The 27,166-nt window shown below is 43.5% G+C and overlaps 1 protein-coding gene across 10 annotated transcripts in view; it reads right to left on the bottom strand.

The window, feature by feature from the left end:
• Window positions 1-27,166, bottom strand: part of LOC119489605 (ankyrin repeat and SAM domain-containing protein 1A) — an 81,732-nt gene that overhangs the window by 25,128 nt on the left and 29,438 nt on the right. For 4 of the 10 annotated variants that reach the window (XM_037772271.1, XM_037772272.1, XM_037772277.1 and 1 more), the window contains 12 exons: window positions 26,591-26,887; window positions 25,869-25,944; window positions 25,671-25,772; window positions 25,483-25,569; window positions 25,175-25,335; window positions 24,865-24,927; window positions 23,392-23,509; window positions 21,795-21,838; window positions 19,766-19,859; window positions 14,600-15,102; window positions 3,051-3,107; window positions 1,570-1,639 (listed from right to left, as the gene is read on the bottom strand). In XM_037772271.1, the coding sequence (XP_037628199.1) occupies window positions 1,570-1,639; window positions 3,051-3,107; window positions 14,600-15,102; window positions 19,766-19,859; window positions 21,795-21,838; window positions 23,392-23,509; window positions 24,865-24,927; window positions 25,175-25,335; window positions 25,483-25,569; window positions 25,671-25,772; window positions 25,869-25,944; window positions 26,591-26,887 (1,672 nt within the window). The remainder of the gene's footprint in view (window positions 1-1,569; window positions 1,640-3,050; window positions 3,108-14,599; window positions 15,103-19,765; window positions 19,860-21,794; window positions 21,839-23,391; window positions 23,510-24,864; window positions 24,928-25,174; window positions 25,336-25,482; window positions 25,570-25,670; window positions 25,773-25,868; window positions 25,945-26,590; window positions 26,888-27,166) is intronic. The other 6 variants (XM_037772275.1, XM_037772276.1, XM_037772279.1 and 3 more) reach the window with 3 other exon arrangements.

Raw genomic sequence — 27,166 nt, 5'->3', positions numbered from 1 at the left:
GCAAACCCCGTGTTCTGTGAGTTAAAATTTGTTTTTTTTTCAATGGAGTCTGTCGGCTTTGGTAAGATCATAGATGCAGCTTCAGTTCCCCGTCGGAAAGGGCTGTCTGACGCCCCCAAACTGGAGGCGTGCCGACCATCATCTACTGTAGGTAATACGATGGGTAAGTACCTCATATAACCTCACTTCAAAACACCCCAACTATCCCTTTAAAAGCAAGCTGGTTTGTGTCACACACATGAGAGCGACCAGTGCCTCGAAACAAGAACAAGCAGAAGGAATCCCGTGGGTCTCCTCTCTATTCTCTGCTGTTCAAAAGTGTTTTCGTACCTTTCTCCGAGGCTGCTAATGTCGATTCCTCTCCTCATCTGTTCTATCAAAACAAACCAACAGTCTCTACTACACTTTTGTACCCAATGAGCTATTGCTAACTGAATGGCAATTTGTTTTCAAGTGCCTCCTTCATTGACTGTGTGTCCCAGGCACCTGATTTCCCTCGAGGGCACCGATATGGATCATATAACATGGAGGATGATTATAAAGCAAATCCAAGCAGGTATTAATACAAGACAAATAAAAGTTACTGTGACAATAAACCCATGTGCATCACATACTTAGAGAGGCTGATTAAAGGTACAGTGTGTAACATTTCGGGGGATCTTAGCAGTAATGGAATATAATGTGTATATAGTGCATAATCACCTAAAAGAATTGTTGTGTTTTCGTTAGCTTAGAATGAGCCCTTCATATCTACATAGGGAGCGGGTCATCTTAGTGTTCGTGTCTAGAAGGTAACTCACAAATTGCAAAATCTGATCTGAGATCTGCAAAAACTTGCAAAAACTCTCGCGAGACTCGCTGCCCGACGACATATCCTAACCTTAACTATTCAAGGCCAATGCCTAACCTTAACAATCTCACAGAACGGACAAACCAAACACTGGCTCTAAAGAGAGCCTTTTGTGTTTTTACATTACCTGAAGGCCACCGTAGTTCTCTGCTACACTTGTGGAACTGCGGTAAAGTGACTAGCAGAGTGCAAAACCGTGGTACCTCCAGCCGCCGTCTGACTTCCGTTGCTCCTATAGTGGTGTTATTATGTTAAGGATGGCCTCTCAGTGAGGCAAATGGCGTTACCATGGTTTTGAACTCGGCGGCTCAGGTTACCACAGTCTTGGAAAGGGAGGAGTGAGCAGAGTGGTACTCAGTTGGTTGCAATCTGCAACCACGCCACTTAGATGGCCCCTAAATCCTACACAATGTACCTTTAAGGGTTTTGAGGAAATGCACTGAATCTGCCCAATGACAAATTAAGGGTTTAAACATTCAAACCTGGAGGGCTGTGAAGATTCACAAGATCAATAATGAAACAGAGGTTAGTAAAAACAGTTACAAATCAGCACTAAGAGCTAAAGAGAAATGACATCGTTCACTCTTTTTTTCCCTCAAACTCCGCTTTCCTCTATGATTCTTTTTTGAATTTGAAAAATACAAACTCAATTTCTAGGTGTTGAACTCTATACAACATTTCATTCAAAGCATGAAAAGACAAAGATGATTGTACTCTACCTGGCGTAGCATATTGCTGATCTCTGGAGAAATCGATGCCAGCACCAATCAGTGTCATGATCTTCTCGATCTGAGGACAGGAACAGAAGGAGATACAGTGAGACGCTGAAGGAGCCATTGTAGTTTAGCCTCCACCTCTCACCAGCAACAACACAGAGTAATGCCCCCATGCCTTAAAAAAACTAAAACCAGCAAACGTTACAGTCACCCTGCAAAAGCAAATGATAGCGTTAAGGGTACCTCTAGCGAGAGAGAAGTCAAGTCACAGTGGTTTTATGGAGGACACATAAATAAAGATTTTGAAGGGCATCTTAAGCGCTACTGTTGATTGCGTTTATATCTCATTTATGGCCTCAGCGTTACAGTCATGTCTATTGGCTCTACGCTGCAGGTAGCTGCGTCTTATCTGCTGCCTGCGGCCAAAACAATTCTGATTTACAGAGTCAATCTGATGTAAATGATCACAAAGCATATGTTCAGTCAAGGGCAAATCAAGCTAAGAGAAAAAAGTTTTGGAGAGTGAGAAAAATATGCTTTTCATCTATTTGTAAAGCTCTCAGAGAAAATACGTAAACTATATGTGTCATAATGTTTGCTCCGACAACACTTGTAATGATTCTTTGTTGTTTGAAGTCAAATTAATAAAATGTAAATACACAGAGAGACTGAGAAGAAAGAGAAATAACTCAAAATGAAAAGAGAAGCCCAGACTCCCATGTTTTGTTGCAATAATTTCATGCATCTCTACAGAATGCATGTGAGCATTACTGATAGTCACTGATAGCCATGCGTCATACACATGTAGACACACACACAATCAGAAAAATTCCTTCAAATAAATTCATAAGGGCATCGAAGCAGCAGAGAGCCATTGAGCCTCAATATTACACCTGTCAGAGCACAGAAACATGGCTCCCCCTTTCAACCAATCCACAGTATGCATGCATGGACAAGCTAAAGCTGAAAAGCTAGAGACTGACGGTGCTGCCGTCACACCTGTCCGGTGCCGTCACTCCAACTCATTTTAAAAATGGAGCAAATAGCTATCTTTATTCTAGCTTTCTGGAAATATTTCATCTGAGCCGACTGTCCTGGCTGCTGCACTAAAAGCCCAGAGACAGGTTATATGTCCCCATTAGTATAATTACGTGAGGCAATAAAGCGCCATCAGGAGACAGAAGTCTACATTTGTGAGGTTCTCATCATCAATCTGTACGTGGATGCTTAGTAGTGAAATGGCATCTAAATGGATCTAAATGTCAGAGACATAAAATGTAACTTTTCTGTCAGACCAGATGGTAAACAGTAAATTAGAGCGTCTAGACTTGCTAAGAGGAAGAAATGAATATTCCCTGAGATTATTTTATTGCAAAAAGGGTACACGAAAGCTGAAAAGGATCCCATCTAGCTCTACAAAAGAGGACAGAGCCAAACCCCCAACAGGAACCAGGAGATATTCATATGAAGGATGGACGTCTTACGCTGTTGACGGAATTAGATCTTCGTTGTTTTGTGGTGGGAGAAGTCGTCGGTGTCTGCTAAGAGAAAACTCAGGGTTTTGTTTTGCCTTTCTTCCGTGCATCTATACCTACACTGTGCCAGCTATTCCCAGGATTTTAAACATCCCGTTTTATACAAAGATCCTCTACACAGTTGGTACAGAAAACATTAAAACTGGATGTAACTGGAACACACCTTGAAATGGAAAACTGTACATGTCTAGTGCATGAGCAATGTGTGTGTAATGTTTAAATCATTGAAGCCATCATCAGCCATCGTGGAACCTGAAGATCACACTCTGCAGTACAATATATCATTTTCATAGTCAACATTAATCCTCAGCACATGAGTAAGGAAATGAGGAAACGGAGGGCAGTGGGTGGATCACATTATTGTAGTTATCCATCTGTTCCTACCCCATACTGTTGATTAGAATACAGCGTACTGACCAGATGGTTGATCAGTCACACAAGCTTGACAAATAACCTCCATCTATCGGCGCCGCATGTTCCCTACATCAGTCATTAAACAGCGATGTTGATGCTGAATTGGCAGCACCTCTCCTACCTGAGCAAAGGTCCTGATGAGTCAGCGAAAATAAGGTGGCTACTCTTTGTGTGAGAGCGTCTCTGCATGCGTCAGCCGTTTTATCAAGAAGAATATTCTCCACAAACTTTTGAGGAGTATTAGCATAAATAATAACAATTCCTATTGCAGGCGCAGATACTCATATATAAAGTAAGCACATGAGATGTTTATTGTGGACTGTAATTTGGACATATCCTACAAAATCAATTTGTATTTAATCCACGTAATTGTGAACCAGGAAGTATAAAGAGAAACAAACGCCGCGTAGACTGAGAGATGAGGTCAATGTGGATAGGTGGGTCAAAAAACACTGGACTTTCACCCAGGAGGCCGGTGTACCCTGTGTGAAGCCAGGAGTCAACATTGATTTATTTGACATGTAACTTCCGTACTTAAGTAACACCATTTAAAGAGTTATTTTAACACAAACCACAATCTTTTCCTAAACCCAACTAGTTTTGTTGCCTAAATCTAACCAAGACAATCTTTTCCTAACCCAACCAAGTTGTTTCCTGTGAAGACAGAAGTTTATTTTGAAAATACTGGAGCGGAAATTGACACGCGTGTTAGCACGAAAAATGAGGAATAACTTTTTGTAAGATATCATACGAAACGTTGTATGAGGATGCGTTGTGTTGTATCATGTCATTTTTCCATAGCCAGACTTGTATACTCTCACTGTCTTAAAACTAGGTAGATATAGGATAAACAGCTGGATGACAAGGGAGGCTTTAATATTTGAGGAATAATGGCTGACACCAAGCGGGTGGTGTCCTCATGTAGGTTTAAATCTAAGTTACGTTTATTTTTGCTTTTGTGTGACTTTGGTGAATCCAAACTAACCAAAGTCATACAATAACACAAACTAACTAACCGAAAGAGGCAGTGGTAGACCAGCAGCTCTCACGTTCTGCCAAGAAAAATTACAGTTTTTTCCAATGGAGTCTGGTTGCTTTGCGAGAGCATAGATAACGGCTTCAGTTCCCCGTCGGAAACATAGACTGTATAGCCGTCAAACAGTAAGGTAAAGCAGTGAAAATATTCTAAATATAGAGTACACTTAAACTGATATTGATTTTTTTTAAGGTGAGCCTTTCTTTTAGGTGACTAAAATACGTTTTGCTGCTGACCCCGTCCACAGCAGTACATTGCTTTGCTTTCTGACGGTAATTCCTGTCTGTTTCTCCAAACTGAGGGTGTGCCGACCGTCATCTACTGTAGCTAATACACTGACTATGGAGAAGTACCTCATAAAACCCCACTTCAGAACACCCGAACAATCCCTTTAAATTGATATGGCAAACTTGTTAGCAATGAGTTGCTCATTTACACATCCAGCAGTTACGGAGCAACATTATCGTTCATTTGGAGTCGTGTGTCTGACCACCTGATGAAAGTAAGTCCAATATTCACACTCTTTTAACTCAGATTTTGGTCTCCTCCAACTCCTGAGGAAAATATCTGGCTCTCCAGCTGCTAAATGTTCACCAGCTAGTCGCTAATTGTATCCGTTTGACGTTTGGTACTGAGCAGGTGCAGCACGTTCATGTTGCTCCCGTATAATAACCTAAATTATTAGGCCTCAGCAGGACGAAGCCAATTAGAAAGCTGCTGATGAACACTGGTGTTAATCAGGGGTCTAACATGTAAAATCACACACGTATACACAGAGCTGTTGTAGCTCCTCTGATAACGAGGACGGTGGGGGGGGGCAGCGCTCTGGTCTCATAAAGTGACCACGGTCTGTACTGAAGGGAGGATAACGCTCCCGCCAGTGGCATCACTTCTCAGCAACGAGCCGAAGGGGGGAAATAAGGAGCTGTGATCTCACTCTGGCATACAATTCAACTGCCAAGGTTATTTCTTTAGCTCGCAGGGGACAAGGCGTGTACTTTTAAACACTGAAGCAGAGGTTGTAATATTCTGTCCTCCACATTGCTGCATCTGCTACGACCTCGGGGGTACCTCTCCGAACGCCTCCAGCTGCAGTATTTAAGAAGAAAGAAATGAGAACGACCGGTTGTATTTTAAAACACGCTCGCACCGCAGAGTAAGGTCAGCGTTTCGTTTAAACACAATGCAAGTAGGGATGCAAAAAACAAACACACAGCTGCATTCAGCCTTGGTGTATCAGCATCACTTGTCCAGTATAATGGGAAAGGGGAATACTAGCTGCTCCAATGAGATTTAGAAGCAGCTAGCGTGAAAGGCAGGTGTGATATACTGTTGGAGCTGGGTAAATATATCCTTATCAGGGGACACGGCCCGGCGATTTCCTCAAGGTAAAACACATCCACAACAAGAAAAAAAAAGCCTCTGGATTTCATGGTCGAGGACTGAGAAGCTCGGCGCCAGTGAGGATTAATAGAGGAGATGGAGAGGAATGTGTTTTTGTGCCGCGGGATCGAATCAATACAGAGACCTGGAATGGAGAGGCGTCCATTGTGAGGTGGGGGACTCGCTGCAAGATACAATGAGGAGGGTCAAGAGTCAGCGGCAGCGGCGGAGGTCAACAGCTGAAGAGCTGGCGTTGATGGGAGACGGTCGGGGAGATTAAAGACACATGAACCCATTTATCATGCGTCTCACAGCGGGACGGCTGCTCCAGGATGACTGAGCAGAACAGCTTGGCTGCTGTTTTACTGCGATTTGAAAGCATAAAATGTTCTTTCATTATTAGCCTCAAACAACTAAAGCTCAGAGAGGAGGTGTGGTGGTGGTGGTGGTGGTGGGAGAGCTAAAGGACGCCTGGCAGAGCTTGTTCAGGGGGAAACAAAAGGCTGCTGCAGAGAGTGTGCCTGGACCACCGGCCTCAAATTGGCACCAAAGCAAGGGTTGGATGAAAACTATGGACTAGTGAATGGCATCAAGGGGAGCACACCGTCCAAAGTAGTTGCCAACACCTCAATGCCACGGCGGGACAAAGCACTGTCAGCAATCCCATCAACATCATCCTCAAATAGCCCAATGTCACGCTTGTGTTTTTAGGCACAATGTCCCTTCAACACAACTCCAAAAACTTTGGAAACTCCTTCCCAAAGGATGTAGAAATATATATATATATCTTCCAATAATCCTTTGTAGAAGTTTGAACAGACAGGACACCTCGTGGCTGCATGCCTCTGTGGTTCTCCTGTGTTCTCCCCCCTGGTTGGGATCAGAGAATAGATTCCCCCTGCTGGTTGCACCGGGGCCGCGACACACCCACAGTTTGGTTTGATCTCAGCAGGTCAAACACACGAGACTTTCCCCGTAACAAACAGCCACTGTTGTCCTCGCAAAAAAATAAAAATCCAAATCCTGAGTTCATGAACATGGCAACAAGAAGGGGGGAAAAAAGAACAAAGAGATGGCTGCATGAATTGCCCGCAGATTTTTTTTAAAAGCCACAGAGGATTAACTTTTTAAAGAACACGATCAAAAGTAGAAGGACAATGTGAGCTTTTTTTCCCCCCTACACTCAATTGTGCTGTATTTAGCAATCAGCGCAATCGAACAGGCTTTACAAGAAATAGAATATCCAAAGAAATGCTAGAAAGCATCAATTATTTTCCCGTTCGATTCGTTCGTGGCAGGTAGACGAGATTAATGAGCCGCCAGTGGAGCTGCTGCCTGTAAGGGAATCAATACTCACAAAAGCTGGTTTCATAGTGGCTACTGGATCTGTGGACGAGTGCGAATCGAAAATGAAGTTAAAAGTGAAATGAGGCCGCGGATGGTCGGCCCTCTCTGCCTTCTGTCTCCGTCTACAGCTCTCTGTCTCCCTCCCATCTGTGGAGCTGAGTTTGCTGGCCCACACAATGTGCCCCCTGGATTGTCATCTTCAGTCTGATCCCGAGGACCCAAGACCAACCCGCATTAGCATGCGCTTTACACACCAGCGCACACCCCGCTGCACATAGAGACACAAAACACACACACTCAGAGCTCCGTAAATGGAGAGACGCATAGGCCAAAGACCTCATGCAAGTCAAATCTCCTTGTCTAGGAACCAGAGGCGGTGTGTGTGTGTGTGTGTGTGTGTGTGTTGCTCATGTGAAGAAAAGGAGGAGGAGGAGGGGGGTGAAGGAGTAAGAGACGGAGGGAGAAGGAGGGTGTGAGAATTGGAATATTTAGCAAACCAGATTAAAAGATGTTTTTTAAAAGGACTGTGCCTTAGGGGGAGGGTTTGGTAACGTCCTGGGACCTCTCGGCCCCAAACGACGTCACACGGCTCAGTGGAGGATTCCAAAGCAGCCAGTCGTGACCAGCAAGATGGCTGCTGTCTCAGAGAGAGCCACAGTAAAGAAAAACACTGCAGAAGGAGCAACAATATGGGCATGAGAAGGAGAGGGCAAGAATGGAATAGAGAAGGGAGCTTTTTTTTCGTTTTCAGAGGACACTCCCGACATCATTAAAGAGAGTGCAGGCTAGGTTACGCCCAATCAAACTTTAACTACTTTCCCCACACACTCCTCTCATTTTCAATGCACTTTACATCGGCAGTGTGTGAATATTTCCATTTCAAGCAAACGCAGGCTTACTCCCTGAAAGGGAAAAGGGAGGGAGAAGAAGGATTCGCCTTTTTTTGCTTTCAGCACAGAACTCCCAGGCATCTGAATCACCATTCAAGTGAGAAGAAACAGGCCGCAGAGTTCATTAACATCAACTAAGGCTCCCAAATTGGACAAAAGAAATCGCCCTTTTCAAAAGTAATAGTAACAGACCGCCAACCGAGACTTTCGACTGAATCAAAAAATACCTAATCTCATTTAGGGAAATGTGCGTTCATTGGCGTTAGAACAGGTGGAGTTTCTGCTGCATGCTTTTTGAGGCGGTGGGGCTTACATTTTACACGCTGCAGCTCAGGGTTTGTACATTACCAATTCGTTCTCGCTGCATTGCATGAATGTGAGATCTATTGGTCTGGCTGACAGGCTGCTTCACACGCAAATATAGTCAATGCATGGTGTGTCAGGGAGCATGACGAGGAGCCTGCACACACTGTACATGAGATCCATCAGGGGGGGGTAGGATTCATGGCTCCTCTGGGGGGGTGAAACATATTTTATTCTGTGCTGACAACCAGAGTGAAATCACACATTTTCAAGGTCAACTGCACTGTTAGTGTTATCACAAACTATTTTAATTTTGCGGCCGACAGAGTGGAGAGTAAACAGTCCGCGGTGTGAATGAATAATTGAGGGGTGAATTGTGATGCTCGTTGCCAGCAGCCTACTTTCAGGATTTCACATAAGCTTTCAGGCGTTCAGATGAACTTAAAGCTGGCCAGTTCGCTCAGTAACACACACGCTGGTTATGGAGCATGCCAGTAAATGAGGCCATTGCCTGAAGTCTATCTCCTTCTCACTGATAAGATCTTCTTCTTTGGCCAATAATACAACCTGCTCTCCCGCCGCCACATGGGAGGACGTGTTGTGCAAGAGGACAGACGATACCTTCTGTGTCGCCTCCTCCTCTATACCGCCTTTTTCCCTTCTCCGACCAGATCGATTCTCAAGCTCAGTTTATTCAGTTTGGTCATGTGTGCAAAAGCACTGAGAGAAGACAACAGAGGAGGAGCTAGTGCTGCTGAGGTCACTGGGGGAAGAGCAGCAGTCTCCAATAACCAAGTAATGTCATGGCTGCCTTAATCCTGTCATGCTCTCTGAGACCACATCCCTTTGACTCAGTCTGCGGAGGGGAGGTGTTCGTTAAACTGGATAATTAGACCGTACTGTGGCCTGTCTGGGATCAGAAAGTTGGAATGTTCCCTTTTATTGACCTTATTATCCAACTGGACTTCAATATTCTGCAGAGGGACGACGACGTCTCAGGAGCAGTGTCAATGCGGTCCTCCATGTCTCTATTATAGCATTACATATGAACATTGTACTTTTACAATAAGCAATACATAATATTAAAATAAGACCACGCTTGATACTGTTACATGGACACTATTTAAACATTCATCTTTTACAGACTTTGAGCCGACAATTAACTGTGGTATGGTTGTCGTCTGAAAAATGTACTTAACATGTCATGTTAATGATGTTATTTTTGATTTACCTGTATTTATTTATTATTATTTTGCTGTTGTCTATTTGCTTTTATTTATCTTTTAGTATTGGCCAATCCTCACCTATTTTCTTTTATTTATCAATTTTTGTTGTTGTTGTTTTGATGTTATTTCTTTGTATTGCGTAGTTTATAGATTGTGATGTTGGGCTTTCTATGATGAAACTTGAAATTCAGTAAACTTTAAGTCATAAAATAACGCAGAATTTACAACAGAGCAGCGGCAAAGAGCGGCCAGAGAGGACCCGCAGCCAATCAGTAAACATATCCTGTGTGTCCTGTGACATGTTGACCTGTGTCACAAAGAATTCCTTCCCACCTGAAACACATGAATATGCCTCCCGGCAGCGAAAAAAATGTAATTATCGTGGCAAGCCGGACTTCGCCGCTGCCTGGTGTGAATTCGGTGTGCCAAACTAGGTTTGATGTAATTTAGAGAGAGACAGCGTCACCATTGAACAGTTTGTCCACCAGAGAGCACTGCCATGTTGGTTGTATTACTGTAAAATGACCCTCTCAGTTTGCATCTTCGTCACAATTCTTAAAAAAAAAAAAAAATCTATAGGATCTGTATCAAGAATATTTGCTTATGTCAAGTGTTTATGTAAAAAAAAATAAATAACAGAATTGGCTGGCTATAATTAGTGACATCTGTTGACTACATAATTAATCACAAAATTCAAGATTAATAAATAAATAAATCAATAATTAAAAGTATCTATGGTTGTATATAATACTTAGTAGCAGCCCTAAGTAAGTACTTTATACAAACATAATACATAGTAGTCGAAACAGTACATTACTACTACTGTATAGCCTGACCCATAATGGATTTATAAGGCCGAAATGAAATATCAACCAATGTTAATTTTCTTTACACAAAACCCATAACATAAATAAACATTTTTGATAAAGTTCCCTTAAATTATTTTTATTATTATTATTATTATTATTATTTTTCTTTAACAATTGTGACCAAGAAATGTACTGAGCAGGACACGTTACAGCTGAAAGATAGACTTGTCACTACTCTCCGATGGACAAATTATAGAAAAGTGAGACTGTTTCAAAAAAAAATGAGCTAATATCAGCTGATATATCAGTCTGGCCGATTTATCCAATAAAATGAGCTCACAAGTCAAACAATGGCTTTGCTTTGTATTGCCTACTAAAAATGGAGGTAAGTTCTTTACTCTGGAACTCACTGACTGCATACAGAAATGGTTTGAAGGTCAGGTTTTGTCAGTAACTTTAGTCAAATACTACCTTCAATTTTCCGTGAGTGTTTACTTGGCAGGCTTTGACAAAACAATAAAGTAATTATGTTGTTGTTTGTGTTTGCGAACGTCTGGCAAACGCTGAAGTAGATGAAGGCGAAAACCTTCCTCGTGTTGCTCACACCTATAAAACCCCAAAGACAAGGTTGCACTGACTGAATGAATGAGTCACGCTGACAAGGTGTTGTGCTTTGCCTTCAGGGCTAGAAAAGTGGTTTGAACTCTGACGAACGTCTGTAAGAGGCCTCTCGTATACTCAACTGGCCTCTCTTGCAGACAGAGCAAACATCGGGTCAATTTGCCGTCATGCATAAATGCCCCTCAAAGACTCTTCTCCTCAACTACGGCCTCGTTGCTGAGGGCTAGTGTGACAGTTATCACCCTGAGCGCGGAACTGCTGCAGCGACATAAACACAACATCTGGCACGGTTTTATGGCTGCACACGCAATGGAAATAAATAATAAAGCTGCACTCTTCGCAGTAGAGACGAGTAAATGAGCTCATTAGAGAAAAGATCCAACAATAATATCTAGTGAGGAGGTCATAAACATTATTTGGCGGCAACAAAAATAATACATAATTCAGGTTTTGTTGTGTGTGGTGGTGTGTAGTCCCAAACACAGTTCAGAAGGGGTGAAAAAAGAGAGTCTGAAAAGCTCGAAAATGTCAGCACACCACGGTCTAATAACTGTATCAGCGGTGCTTGTCAACAACCTATAAAAGCTTCGTAGAGATATTTGTATTTCGTTCAATTTCACCTCAAAATTCGAGAGGTTACTGAGGCGATCAAAAGAGCGGACAACTCTAAACACCCCGATACGAACCGCTGCCCAGAGCAGCCATGATATCGACCTCAGAGCCGCCATTACCTCAGCTCACTGGTGCTGTTCTGATAGGGTCGTGTAAAGGAACACTAGGCAGCAACACGATCTCCTCGCCGTGGAGAGAAAGCATTAGCGGTGCTATCTGAGCTCACGATATGCTCATCATAAACGCAACTAACCATGTAAGACATCTCTCGTGGACTCGGCTGCACTGTGGTACAGTTGTAAGAGAGATGCTTGTTGTCGACAGCAGAAACAGAGCAAAACTATGTGAGGGAACATTACGGAGAGGACAGTGTATGCCAGGACTTAATTGAGAGGCTTGGAGGATATTCATTAATCCTACTAACAATAAGAGGATTGTTGTCGGAAAATGGTGAAAGAGCATGAAGAGGACACCGTGTTAACTGTATATACCTCTGCTCAATCACTGCTATATACTGTATGCTGTATCACAGTCCATAAATATTAATTTAATTAGGGATACACGATATGGATTTTTTTTTCAGTTGATACAGATAACAAAACCGATAATTTCAAATTATTGTATTTTAAAAATAAGTTCATAACCTGTAGTTTATTATGCACACTTGAGGATAAGAAATGCTAAGATTTAATATTGCAGAGCTCTGACCTAACCAAATTCATTTTGGCCTGAAAGCGACCACCGGACGCCAGTAAAACATCCGACTAAAAAGTGCAATACAAAAGTAAAACTAAATTATTTGTATTCTATTGTCATATTCTATCAAAATGGCCTGTGTTGAACAATAAAATATGATCAATATAATAAGCATTTTCAGGCCAAAATGCCGGCTGTCAAAAAAACACCGGAGTTTTGTCTCTTTGCCTCTATACTCTTGTCTCTAGTCAGCCTGCTTCTTCTTCTTCTCTGTGTTTATTGGCGGATCGCAAACTCTAAACTTTAAAAGGTGCATACCGCCACCTACTGTAGAAAGTGCTTGTTAAGTCAAGGAAAGCAATTTGGCTTCATATTATAATAACTTACCGGCTGTGATTTCATTATCGGAATATTACATAATAATATGAATTTCCCGTTAGCGGCCGATAATTTATGGAGCCCGATATGTATCGTGCATCCCTAAATATAATGTAAAAAAAGTGCTGATGCAAATGATGCTTCTTGTGTATCACAGAGTCCAACAAACTAAGAAAAAGGGAGATTTTTGAGAAAACTTTTTGGTCCTGGAATAATCCTGTACTTGTTCAGTTCAGTGGTGTGTGTTGTGTTTGTTTGTACGATGGTTTGTCTCTACGGAGACTCATGTTGCTTTCTGAAGAGAAGCTGAAGGGAGACGGATCCACAGCGTGTTCGTTCTCTCTGAATCTCAATTTCCAAATCTCTGTCTCTTGTCTTATTCGCTCAGCTCCTCAGCCGTTTTATCCCCATCTCCTTGTCTCCTCTAATCTCTTCTCCTCTCCGCGGCTCGACTCAGCTCTTTATCTGCGTCCCAGACAAAGCATTAAAGTGCTGAACGGAGGGGTATATTTAGTTATGAATATCCACCGTGATAACAAACACAAGGCAGGATTGGGGGGGGAAAAAAGATACCAATTTACAGCCAAGTCGAATATTCAATACGGAATAATGCAATAAGTTTGGGGTACAACATAAGCAGTAAAAATGAACTGTACTTATCGAAAAGCCTTCATTATTTACAAACACATTCTCCATCACAGTCATTGTGTTTGCTGAAGGTTTGTGTTCAAAACAAGGTAGAGCTGAAATTGCACAGCGTGCCCCTCGAGACAACAGGTGGGCTTTGAGTTGACGGAACGGGAACAGAGTCTTTGTGGAAGTTCACTTCAGTCAACAGAGTTGTTTACAGTTGAGGTTTTCATTCAATCAGGTTTGTAGTTGTCGGTAAATGTCTTGTGGCTGCGGCACAAGCTGACTTAAGCCCTAACAAGAGGGGCTTTGTAAAAACAAAAAGGACTTTTTGTACACGAGAGGACAATATGCTCATATAACTTGCATATATTCGGATTCATTATTTAAATCTAAGATTTAACATTTGCACAATCTGTGTCTATGAATTGGTGTATTGTTATAGCAGTGCTCCACGTAATATTAGAGGGGAACTACATCCATTTTCAAAATTCAAACATGTTATTCCTATGGTCTAAGATAGTCCATAAATGTGTGATGTCATAGGGTATAAAGTGTAGAGCTGCTCAATAGACAATGAATGGGAGACTGATTTTTGTGGACCCACAAATGAGCTTTATTCTATTGTAGTGTTGTCAGTTGTGAAACCGAAAATGTTCCCATATACTCAGATCATTCCCCTGGGTGCTCTCAGTGTCACCTGTAACATGTTTCCCAATTCACTGTCTATGGAGCAGCTCCACACTTTATACCATGACATCACAAATTTGATGTCTTAGACCATAGGAATAGCATGTATGAATTTTGAAAATGGGCTAGTTCTACTTTAATGGTTTGGCTTCCTATGGCTGCTCATGACAAGTTTTTAAAAAGAACGCTTACAATATATTTTTCTATACCTTTTGTATATTAGGTTCATACCTGTTGTCAAGTTTTTAGAAAAGTTTTATCAAACAGTTTTTCTATATACGCTAATGAAACATCGTGTAGTTAAATTATTGAAGAAACTGTTGCATTTGAACATAATAAACACCTTTAAAAACCTTTAACATTAGCCAATATGGACCTGTAGTCTACAGCATAGTACTGGACTTTGTGAAGTGTGAGCAAAGGCTACACACTAACAGTGCTTAATGTGAGACCAAACACTTACCTCGTCCCATTCGGAGGTGAAAGAGGGAGACTTCTCGAGCCTCTTCTTGCCAGTGCTACAGTTAGAAACAGACTCGCTACGGTTCCCCAATCCTCCGTCCTCCTCACTAGGGGGCGACACGAGCAGGTCGGAGTCCGACTTGGAGAGGCTGCGTGCCAGCTTCAGGTCCCCAGGAGGACGCATCCTAACGCTGGACACCGCCCCAGCCCCCAAGTCCCTGGGCTCCTTGTTCACAGTTGCATAAATCGCTTTGGGATCACAGTCTGTCAGGATGGCGGCCATGCTGGGACGGCTAGGCGGCGGCGCGGCTGCTGCTGCTACTACTTCCTCTTTTACTTTGGCGGGTTTTCTTGATTTTTCTGGCTGGCCCTGGTTGGACGGCGCAACACCTGGGAGCCTGAAGGGCTCGTCGCGGCTGTCGAAGACGGGGGAGGATCCGTGCAGGAGGCCGGTGAACAGGTCCGGGACACCTGCTTCCTGATCCTCGCTGAGCTGGGAGTTATCTGGAGGAAGAGAGAAAAGCAAAACGGGAAAAAGTCAGTGAAGAAAGAGAGGAGTTCGTGAGGGCTGGACGGACTGAGGGGCAGATCCTTAGTGCAGGGCTAATAAGAAACCGCCCACACCAGCCCAGAAACAGATCTGTAATTGTTTCCTACCAGGAGTGACGGAGAGAAAAAGAGGAGAGATGGAGCGAGGAGAAGGCGTATGTTGGCCGGAGAAATAACTGAATTCCAAACCCAGCTTGCAGCCGTCTGACGACGACGTGCTGGTGCCTGACTGCCTGGATTTTGTCACAGGGAATTGAAGCCAGTCATCTTCGTGACGAGCCTCACCTCACCTCAAGGGCCTTCTCATCTGTTAAGTCCATTTTCCCCCCAAATGACAACACTAAGAATCCCCCCCAGGCTACTGACTAAACTTGCATGCAAACACTCACATAAGTACAACCACCAATCACAAGGACACAACAAACAAGAAACAAATGAACAAGAAGACTGAAGAGGAGTGAAACTTACACTGGCTGCCCTCTCCGACGAAAACAACTCCTTAATGAGACTGAATGGCAATAAAAACAATTAGGTTTTCCTCCTCCCTCTCCCCTGAGGAATTACTGCCACCTAAGCCTCTTTTCCACAATCAAATCAGCCACAAGATGACAAAGGCTGTTCACTAAAAAGAAAATCACTAGTCCGTGTGGTTCGGTAGTCATCTTCCTTTGCGCTGTAGTGATGCGAGTTGTTGTCTGCCTGTGTGACCAGCAGCCCTCTGTGTTTTCTAATTCTAGCCCCTGATGGTGGCTCAGGAATGGAAATTTGAATCGTCCTATCCTCCAGCAGCCAGACTGCTGATAATTAGCCCTGTGACACATGGTGAAGGAGTGTGTATGTAGGGTGTGTGTGTGTGTGCGGACCGTCTCTGCCAGGGTGACAGGGTCAGGGTGTTTGGTGACAGCGAATCTGGGGCAGTGACACCACAGGAAAACGCGGTGACTCGTTGCGACACTTTGTTTGTCCTTCACGGATGAAGAGTTCCAGCAAACGTTCTGATAACCATTTGTTGCTTGGCTTGGCGATCTCTCAACAACCTGCTGTTCAAAGACTGAAATCATCAAAACAGCTGGCTGAGAAGGAGTCATATCTGCGGTACATGAGGGGAGGAAGCGTACCACTCAACTGTTTGACTCGCAAACTCACAATGACTTCACCAGACTGCCCCATTACCGTTTCAGGGTCCATTTGCAAGTGCGAGGGAATGTGCCAAACAACGCCCTGAAACTCCCTTTTCACAAGTTTATAAACACTTGCACATCCAGGAAGAGTGTGTGTGTGTGGGTGTTTGTGTTATAAGAGGCAAGTGAGTGTACTGCGCGCACATGTCAGGAGCACAGCCAGACACCCACCCTCTCCTTGGCAAGCAGGGGAGTGTGAACGCCCTATGAGCACATCGATGCAGGTTCCAACAATCTCACACGGGGTGTTAACTCTTGCAGACACCCCTGCACCCTCTGCTCATACGGCTCGACGGTGTAAAATATGGTACGGTGTGGTGGAAAATGTGCACAGACACAATCTGGTGTTATTGCAGCTCTTACAGAGGGGTGAGGTCACCACAGAGGTGGGACGTGTGCGTATTTCATTTGGCAGCGACGGCTCCATGTCTCACTAATGATGTCAGGTTTGTTTTGCAGACGCTGCAGTGCCGGCGCTGGCTGTCAGTCCAACATTTACAGTCCAAAGTCAATGTGCGCTCCGCCTGTGAAACCTCTGCTCTGGTGTTATTGTAGATTCAAAGAGATTTTTAACTCTGGGTCTTATACTACTACAGAAAGTCAATAAGGAATTAAAGGCCATCTTATCAATATTTGGACATTTACAGTAAAGCAAGTAAACAAAAACCTCTATCCACAGTGCCGGTCAATAAGGAACCACCATCATAACACAGTCCATCATACACATATACATGATAGGACATAAAAGCATAAAAAAAATATATGTAAAAGGCCCCGAGTACATGAGTGAAACTAATATTTACAACCACTCACAAACAAGCAAAGTAGCAGGTGGTTTTGTTGCCAAACAGGCGCTTTCTAGGGCTGTCCTCAACCAAAGACATTCTTAGTTGATTAACTCACATTTAATCGTCATAAGTTTCTTTGAAATAAGTCATTCAGCATGAAAAAGCATAAAAAAGCGACTAATCGACTTAAGAAGCTTAGTCGACCAAGACCAAAACGAACGATTAGAGGGAGCAGCTCTAGTGCTTTCCATCTTCAGCCTCTCTGCATCCATCTGTGGCATCGCAGTTCATAACAGCAACCCAAACAACTGTACATCTGAACTGAAGCAACCATTCAAAGCTTTGGATGAATATGAGTATGAAGAAAAGAATGCATGACTGTGAAACTAAATGAGCAGAAAATATTTCGGAAGCATAGACTTGATTCTTCATAGCTGTGTCCTATAGAAACCCAGTGTTTATTATCTGTGGAGAATCATAGGATCGTGAGAAATATCCTTTCAGGAACCCAATAAAACACGACCCAGAGGTGGAAATCTGTTGGGAAACACTATATTGCTGCTGAGAACAGCATCTGTGTTTGTGACAGATGATAAACACCACTATCGCTGACCGTGCATATCTCCATATCTCCTCCACCTGCCACAGAGTGCTGAGGTCCAGTGACAGTCCCCGACTGTCCACACACACACACACACACACACAGGGGTGGGGGAATGGGACCTTAGATGGCTTCGATCACAATGAACACCACGTCCACAGGAGTAGAACTTAACAGTAAGGCTCACAGCCAGCTGTCCGGGTTTATTTAAAAACACTAAAGTGGGAACTGTGCATTTAACTTGCTGACGGGCAAAATCATAAAGTGGTGTTCACATATAAACCAAACTTGTGGTTTTTGTGGCTTTGAAAAAGGGGAAAGGAGAGTATATAACTGAGGACAATATGCAAGGAAAAGGGAAATGAAGGGCCCTCTGTGCTTCCCCCCACAACATCAGCCTTTTAACAAGAACTGTCAAACTGACCTACTTTTTCTTGAGTCCTGTGGCAAAACATGTTCCACAAACACGCATACATTAAACATCCATTTTAATGATAGATTTTTGTATTTAAAATCAATCAAAAAGGGCCGTGTATAGAGGTTGGTCGCCACTAGTCACGCGGGGACGAACATCACCGTTTTGCATGGAAGCTCCATACAAAAGTCAAAGTAGAGGGGAAGATCAAAGTTATCTCTCTAATATACAGTATAACGCAACACTATCAGCTCTTTGTCCATGATACAAGACAGGCAGACAGGGAGGAAAAGAAATCATCACCGTTACTCTAACTTGCTGTACCATTTTGGCATTCTCTCTTCCAAGTAACCCAGCCAAGTAACTATCCATTCATGAAATTAAATCATCGTACACTTTAGGATCCTCCTTACCCCGGGAATATGCACCGACATTAATGGTTTGTAAGAGCGACATTTAACAATGTGATGGGACGTGCAACAGAAGTAATCCTGGCCAGTCATATTGTAAGACACAGAACAGCGCATCGCCCATTGCAAATAGATAGAACAGTTTCCAATGATGTAATCTACCTAATCACACTTCAGGATATTTTCTTACGAATTATTAAATTCATAGTGACAAAAACATTATTTATTAAAAAGGACGTATGCAAAAGTAGCCGTCTAGGCTGCTGCAGAAGTAAAGAAGATATTGGCCGATTAATCAGCTGTCGGCTTTTTACTGCTCCAAACTATCGTTATCATATCGGCCTTTAAAAATCCACTATCGGTCGACATCTAGCTGTGTATCAACATAAAGGTGCAATGACACCGTACCAAGACTACACGCACGAAAATCAATGCTGAAAATGTGTCCTCTTCGTTTTAACAATCACTAACAGTTATTTTCAAGAAGCAATAACATAAATGAATCACATGCTCGGGGATGAAAGGGCTCCTTAAGGTCAAACAAGTTTACATGTTTGATAGATTTCTTATCATACTGATGTTTGCAACAGTTCATCTATAAATGAATTGGGACAAAACAACTTCAAACTTTCCCACAACCAGAGGAACAAAGCAATTAAACAAGCAGCTATGAAAAAAAACTGTTTGGTTCCTCTTATAAACAGCATCATCAAAATAGCTTGCCTACCATGCTTCTTCCAACACTTCCATCAGCATACATGCTCCAAAAAAGAATCATTAAATGAATATATCTGTATGTGTGTCGAGCCCATGCTCCCTCCTTACCTCTGCTCCATGCTTGACTGGATGACGTGGCATATCCAGCTTTAAGCGGGATGTGGATCTGAGATAGGAATGTCACAATCTGATCAAGAATTCTGTTTTCATATTGGCAACGAAATGAGTCTTTTCCACTTGCCAGAGGAACGTCAGTCAGCCTGCTCCCCGACAAGTCAAATCTGCTCTGCTGCTCCAGAATGCCAATCATGCATTCCCTGGCAGCGCTAATCCAAGCCTGCCCAGCTCTCCCTACTAACTTAAATTCATTTCTCCCGTTTCATTGACATGCTTGGCTCGTGTGTTGGATGTGTCCGGTCCATATTTTCCTACCCTTGCAGCAATGCCAACAGCAGTTGTTGGTCCTTATTAGGTTACTAAAATCCGAGGAGAGTGGTCAAACTCACCTCCCGGTGCCCGCGGACTCGCCCGTCCAGGAAGGTGCAGGGTGTCTTTCGTCTTGCTCGGGGCTCTGAGGTCGTTCGGGGCAGTGGGTTTACGCTAAAGTGGGACAGGAAACAAAAAGAGTTTTACTTAGATCTGCCAATCAAAACTTACCTCCCAAACACAATCCTATTAGCATTTGCAGTTACCCAGTTAACCCCCTGAGACTTCTGACATTAATGTCTTTAAGAGGCTGTAGCAGGTTCAGTTTTAGAGCTAGAGTGAAGCTAGAAAACCCAAGGAATCTATTGGTGACAAACATGTCATGCTGGCTTGTCGGGAAGAAGGCTAAATAACGCTCCAAATTTAGGCTACATTTTGGTGAGTAAAAACTGACATAGCTATTTTCAAAGGGGTCCCTTGACCTCTGACCCTAAGACATGTGAATGAAAATGGATTCTATGGGTACCCATGTGTCTCCCCTTTACAGACATGCCTACTTTATGATAATCACATGCAGTTTGGGGGAAAAAACATGCAGTTTTATGCATGCAGTATGAATCTGTTATTTCCGCCTATTCTAAAATGGTGTATTTGAATATTTCCGCATACTGGGGTCCCTAAACAGTCTTGGAATTACATAAATTAGGTATCACTGTAAAGCTGAGACTCTTGTGGATCCAATGAGCCCAACTGTATTCATGTGTGTTGATGTTAGTCCCCATAGTAGCCATTTCAAATATGAGACCATTTTTTAAAAATTTGACCTCACTGTATAAAATGACCTGTGGTGACCTCTAGGATAATCACAGCCTCATGAAACTTTACAGCCACAAAATAGAGACCTAGGGCATTCAAAGAATATATAGCTTGTATACAGTATATATATATATATATATACACACAGTATATATACAGTATATATATATATATATACTGTATATATAGCTTACCAATGTATATTGACAATAAGGGGGTTCTGAACAGATGTGCTCGCCATCCAATTGCCAAAAAATGCAATTCTGCTTTTTCTATGGTGTTCCTCAAGGTCTTGGTGTCTTAATGTGGTATTTTGGAGGGATTATGGATAATTTTGATCAATTCTTAAGTGGTAAAAAATTAATTGTTAAATTAACAAATGGTATAAATCATGTTCTTAGTCCTATAACACTTTTACAATTTATTTTTAATTAATTAAATAAATAATTAATCCATGTTTATTTGTGATTTATGACTAGAAGAACTTGACACACAGTGCTGAGCTGCATCTCAAATTAATCTTTCAGATGATGTCCACTACTTCTCTGTGACACCTACTGTTGACCTGCTATCTCCTCCTAAAGACCCCCTGTACCCCCCTAAAAAAAGGACAAAAATGGGTCTATTGTGGGTCTCAAAGGGTTAATAGCCCTGGCTAATTATTCACTTAGCATGAAACATGAAATAATGATGCTATCCAGTTAATTGCCTGCATGGCAGTATTGGTGGCAGATTTACCCACATCAGCCGTAATGTAGCTTGGCTGTAGATTAGAGCAGAGACAGGACCCCATGCTGCTCATCTATTATGATCAGGCAGTCTGAGCAGAACAGCTAATCCAATAGCAGCTTGAAATAAAAGATGCGAGGGGGCAGCAGGTGGGGTTGTGGGTGGCAGGCGGCCGTAATAAAAACTGCTAACTGGATGATAAATTGGAAAAAGCAATAAAATAAGATATGATAGGACAATAAATATTACAGCCACCCGGTTACGAGGGCTAGTTTAAGACGACATCTGACATATGACTCAATCTCCGAGTGTGACGAGAGAGACCTTCATCTTCATTATATAACCTGCTATGGTCATACGGTCATGCTCCAGATATGCAATTCAAATTGCAGCTGGGATGCTGTCCTCTGACTGTCAAAACTCTCTCCATATGATTTTTGTACAACTTGCACTTGGCAACTGGCAGGCAATAAAGAATGAGACAAATGTATTGCCAAAATTGAACAGTTTGATGTAGGGGTAAAGACGTAAAACATATGGGAAGGATGAAAAGAGGAATGTTACCTGAGGTAGGACACTGTTGGAAGACTGTTTAGTGGTGTTCTCATCTAGGGAGATAGAAAAACATGTCAGTTAAAACACAGTTTGGGCAGATTAAAGCTTATTTTAGCCCATTCAGAGTTCAATTACTCAACATGTCTTTAAAGTTACAAATGCTTCTGATTGTCGGGGAAGACATTATGCCGAGAGGAAGTGACAGTGATGTATAATAAAATCATGTATTATGCATGGCGGCGTATCGGGCGACAAGTCAGACAGACTTCAGATTAATCTCCCTGCTATTTAAACAGCACTTCTTATGCAGACATGATAAAGCAGTTTTAAAACAGATGGGAAACTAATCGTTTAACGTTTCCGTCCAACTCATGGGCAGAGGAAACAGTGAAGAATCCCTTTTTTTTTCTAACACCATCATTTATCCACATAGGGGGAGGCATGATGACATCAGCGATTAAACTCCAGCCCTTCAGCTCGGTGACGTTTTCTAATGGTGCTAGAGAGGCTGACTAAGCTGGAGGGCCCCGAGGGGATGGTTTTAAAAAACTTTAACAGCCAAGGGATCAAAATGGCCTCCTAATTTAATCCCATTTAATCCAATTACACGCAGTGCCATTCATCAGCCACAACTAGGGAGGGTCTGCTCATGTACGGCAGCACACACAGTCGTGGCGAGGGTTGACCGTGTGTGTGTGTGTGTGTGTGTAGGCTCTGTTGCTGATTAGGATAGGAATGCATTCAGGTTCTGTTGTGCTCAGTCAGCATCGGTGGAGATTAAAGAAGTATTTTGAAAAAAAAATGGCCACAGCTTTTCACCAACTCTGCAATGATCCCGCCAGGAATGAGGCGTCACTGATGGGCAGAGCAGTAGAGTGGGAGTATGTAGCTTAGTTTACCAATAGACTGTAGACGTAGTTACCGTGACGTTACCCATTGGTCTGTGGACTGCCGTTTTGAAGCTTCGAGTTTGGCATTTTGGCCGTCGCTATTTTGGTTTTTGCAACCAGATCGCCTCGCTTTCCAGCATTGGACGCTAGATGGCACAAGGCACTCGGCACCTGTTTGGACGAACGCTTTCCCTCGTGAGCTGCTGCACCCAGCTTTCAAACCGGAATTAACATGGCAGCTCGTTTGGACATTTTCTTGTCTTATATCGCAAAAATAGTTCACCGAAATGTGTTTCGAAATAAGCCATGCAGCTGCTAAATCTTTATTTTGGATCGACAACGGTTAGTTTAGAAGTTTCTAGGGAGTTTCCAGAAGCGGTGAGTCACTCCGGACGTCCCTGATTTGCATAAAGTATTCTAGACCTCAACTTTATGCAAACAAGGAGCGGCCAACGTGACGCCCCGTCTCTCGAATCGTGCCGCCACGCTACCTAAATGCATTGCGCGGCTGCTTACATAGACAATGAATGGGAAGCGTGGAAAGGATGGAGGCTGTGGACATGTACCATAAGGTACTTCCTTATTGGCTTCACTTTTCCGACCCAGAGGTTGCCCACTGAGTTTACCCAGGAAGATAAAAATCTAATGTAAACAAATACATACTGGAAATGCACACTTTTCCCTCCCTTTGAATTATACTTTAAACACACAATTACCTCTATGGGATTGGGACTCCTGGCAGGGCGTTGGGTGTTTGGTCTGAGCGGTCAGCAACAACTCATATGTGTGATCCTCCTCTCCTCTCTCATCAATACTGCTGTTAGTATACAGGGCCTGCAGAGAAAGACACAGAGGGAGCAGAGGAGGCGAGGGCAAAGTAGAGGGAAAGATGGTGAAAAGAAAATGTAATGTACAGATGACTTGGAAAAACTTGCAGTTAAGTGTTCACCAAAGCTGGTTATATTTTATGATCCAAACATCTACTTCGGCGAGTAAAATGGAAAAAAGTTGTAAAAATTCCTTAATGTTATTTCAACAAAGCACCGTCTATGGTCAAGCCACAGTTGAGGCCAGACAGGTTCTGTGATTTTGTCTTCACTCCTTTTCCACTTCACTTCTCCTTTTTCTGCTTGTGTCTCACACCGCACTCAGATGAATATTTATTAGGAAGTCGTTTGATTTGAGCAGCAGCCGGGAAGAGAACAGTCATGAAAGGGGTTGTGGCTAAAAAAAAGTGGCTTTCTCAGCAGCAGATAATCATTTCCCAGCAGCCCCTGTGGCATTGCATTAATAAACCAAGTCCAAACTCTCAGAGGAATTCATTTTTAAAGGCAGTCGTCCCGCCATGACCATCATGCCATGATGATTCTCACCATAGATTGTGTATAAAGATGGACGACATGCTAGCTCCCCAAAAGTGATGCCAGAACATCTTGATCGCCCCCTGGTGGCTGGCTGCAGTATAGGTCATAAGTCCCGCCCCCTCCATGTTAGCGGATGGGCCAAAATAAAAGGGAAAGTACACGTCGAAGACATTTTTCCCAAAATTGGTTTCAGTCATTTTAGGTAGTTCTTATCACGCTGATGTGTGTTCAAGTGTTAATTTTTCTGATAAGTTTGGTTTTAATTAGTTATTTGGTGCTATAAAAAGGGGGCGGGCCATCATGATTAACAACTGTGATTGACAGCTGCTCTGAGAGAAGTAATTGGAATTGTACAAGAGAGGAGATGTAACTTTAACTTTCCATAACCGTCACGAGTCTGTGTAATAAGAAGACGTGTCAATCTGTTCATAAATGTAGTTATAGAGATATTATGGTTAGTTGTTGTATCTTTCTAGCCAAACAGCTAGCGTGGTGCTAATGTAGCAGCTAGGTGGCTCATGCTAACAAGCTGCGGCCGTGCTCGGCTCTTGATTGGCTCGGGTGAGTGTGTGGGCGGGACCTCTAGCCCCCCGATCAGTACTGTGCAGACTCTGGCTCCAAATAATGTCAAAATCTCAAGATGGCATCTCCCATATCTGGGATATTTTGCACTTTTATACAGTGGGAGGATGTGGAGATGCGTGGTCCATCTAAATATACAGTCTATGCTTCTCACATGCACTAGGCTGAAGATAGCACATATGGGAATCTGTGCTGTTACATGGCAAACACATTTCCCCTGGCTTTATGATCTCAACTCCTCACCTCTGAGCTCACCTCTTCCTCATGACCAGGGCCATGATGTGACGAGTGGACCAGGCGATCTTTCTGTAAATGATTAAGAATATAAGATGCAATAAATACACCGCTGCTAATAAATCTAGTTCAGAGATGCATTTCATAGCCACTCTGTATCACAAGAAGTGTAATGCTGGAGGGGTTTGGGGCCCAGTCATGTGGTTAGAAGACCACTATCCCCCTCTAGTGGGAGTTCTGCATTTCATCTCCTATAAAACCCTGTGATAACATTTTGCCTGCATATGTGTGTATGTGTGTCAGTTAAACTACTGCCGACCTTGCCAGCTTCGCTATCCGGCCGTCCTGAGTCCCTGTCGGAGGACTTGCCGCTGGTGAGGCTGTCCAGAGAGTGACAAGAGGTGGCTTCAAACAGAGCCTCGTACGGGCTCTCCTCCTCGGCCAGCCCCGAGATCAACTCGCTCACCTTCTCCATTTCACCTAGAACACAGAACAAAATGTGCACAAACAGACAAAGTTGAACAAATTAAAGACATCCCCTCTATTGCATCTTCCTGCTCTGTGTTTCCTGTTTAAACTGCTGACTGAATCACTGCTACAACTTTTCTAACATCTGGTAAATCTTACCCCTCTTCCGTGGGCTGGGACTCTCCTGAGGCGGAGGGATCGGTGGAGGGGGAAGGTCAATGTCGGGGGGTTTTCCAGCCACGTGACCTGCAACAAACAAACAGGAGATTGCATCACAGCCGGTTAAATGTGAAATGAAGAAGAGACTTCCCAAAACAGCTCTCCATTTTCACATTTTTGGTTCTCACCTATGATGAGAGCAACTATCTCTCTGCTCTTCTGCGAGGGCATGTCCTTGACAGTGTCCAGCGCTGTCAGGCCCTTCTGGTCCGAGATGCGCACGTCGATACCTGACGAATGACAACAGAAAAAAAAAGTGTCATGTGTGGGTTGCTTAAGAGCAGTAAATGATTCAGACGTTGTTTGCGTGGTGCTAAAGTCCTGACCTGCAATAAGAAGTCTCTGCACCACATCCCTCTTCCCAAACAAGGCAGCTTCCTGGAGGGCACTGCCTTTCTCCGTCTGAGCAGAAAAAGAAACCAGAAGAAGAGCCAGAGGCACAGAGAGAGTTGAGACAGAGGACAAATGATTATTATGAAAATTAAAGCTTATTTCCCTCTACTATTGCCAGATGAGTCAGACTGCAGCAGTCCCGTTCCAGCACCCACATTTTTAGCAAGATAAACAGTGTATGGCAACTAGCGGATTCATGCCCACCACCCAGTCCACTCCTCTACTGACAATTATGTGGTTGACAAATCAAAGCAGATCATTTTCCAGCTCAGAGGGCCAGGCTAATTGAAACCTGCAGGATGGAAGGCCTGAAGGACACCGGGCGGACTCTCCATCCTTGATTCAGAGGAAAGGAGGGCAGAGTAAAAGGGGTACAAGTATTTCCAGACAGATGGATGGCACAGTTTGGTACTGAGTCAGAGCCACGGGGCCCACCAGGGGGAGCAAGGCCGGCTCTGCTTTGATACCACAGCAGTTCCTTTTGCAAACTGAGAGCTTAAGAGTTTTACATTTAATCTCATAGCTTTAGTGGGAAGTAGCGAGAGAGGAAGTGCTGCAAGTGCAGATTAAGTTACCCAACATGATTTCGGCCATGACTGCAGCACATTAAGACACACTTGCAAACTGAAGCTTTTAAGTTGGAACACAAACACACCTCGTAGTTGATGTCCATGCCGGCGTCCAGCAGCACCTCCACCACGGGCAGGTGTCCGTTCCGAGAGGCCAGGTGCAGCGGCGTGTGTTTCTTGGTGTTGCAGCTGAGCAGGTTGGGGTGGGCGCTGAGCAGCAGCTTGACGACCTCCAGGCGGCCGTACAGCGCAGCCAGGTCCAGCGGAGTCTCGAACTTGTTGTTCCTCATGGTGGGGTCCGTCAGCTCCTCCAGCAGCAGCCGCACCACCCGGGTGTGGCCGTACTGGGCAGCACAGTGCAGCGGCGTCTCGTTGTCATTGTTCTGTTGGTGGTGGTGGGGGGGATAAACGGGTAAGAAGCAGCGCAGGACACGGACAACACACAAGAAACAAAAGTGACAAATATAAGTGATAAAGGAGATCACCAGAGAAGAGTTGAATCGTGTTTGTTAATGAGGAAGAACAGGTGACTCAGCAGAGTCATCAGTGCAAAGAGCCCGCCACATTAGCAGATTAAGAGGTCATGAAAAAGGCATCACCAACGACGATGGAGCACATAGTGAGGCCCAGGGGGGATATCTGGCAGAGAGGGGAGAGGGTGG

This window comes from Sebastes umbrosus, chromosome 6 (genome assembly GCF_015220745.1).
Source record: "Sebastes umbrosus isolate fSebUmb1 chromosome 6, fSebUmb1.pri, whole genome shotgun sequence".
NCBI classification, from domain to species: domain Eukaryota; kingdom Metazoa; phylum Chordata; class Actinopteri; order Perciformes; family Sebastidae; genus Sebastes; species Sebastes umbrosus.
Note: the sequence above shows the minus strand (reverse complement) of the source record. Positions and strands in the feature narration are given on the sequence as shown.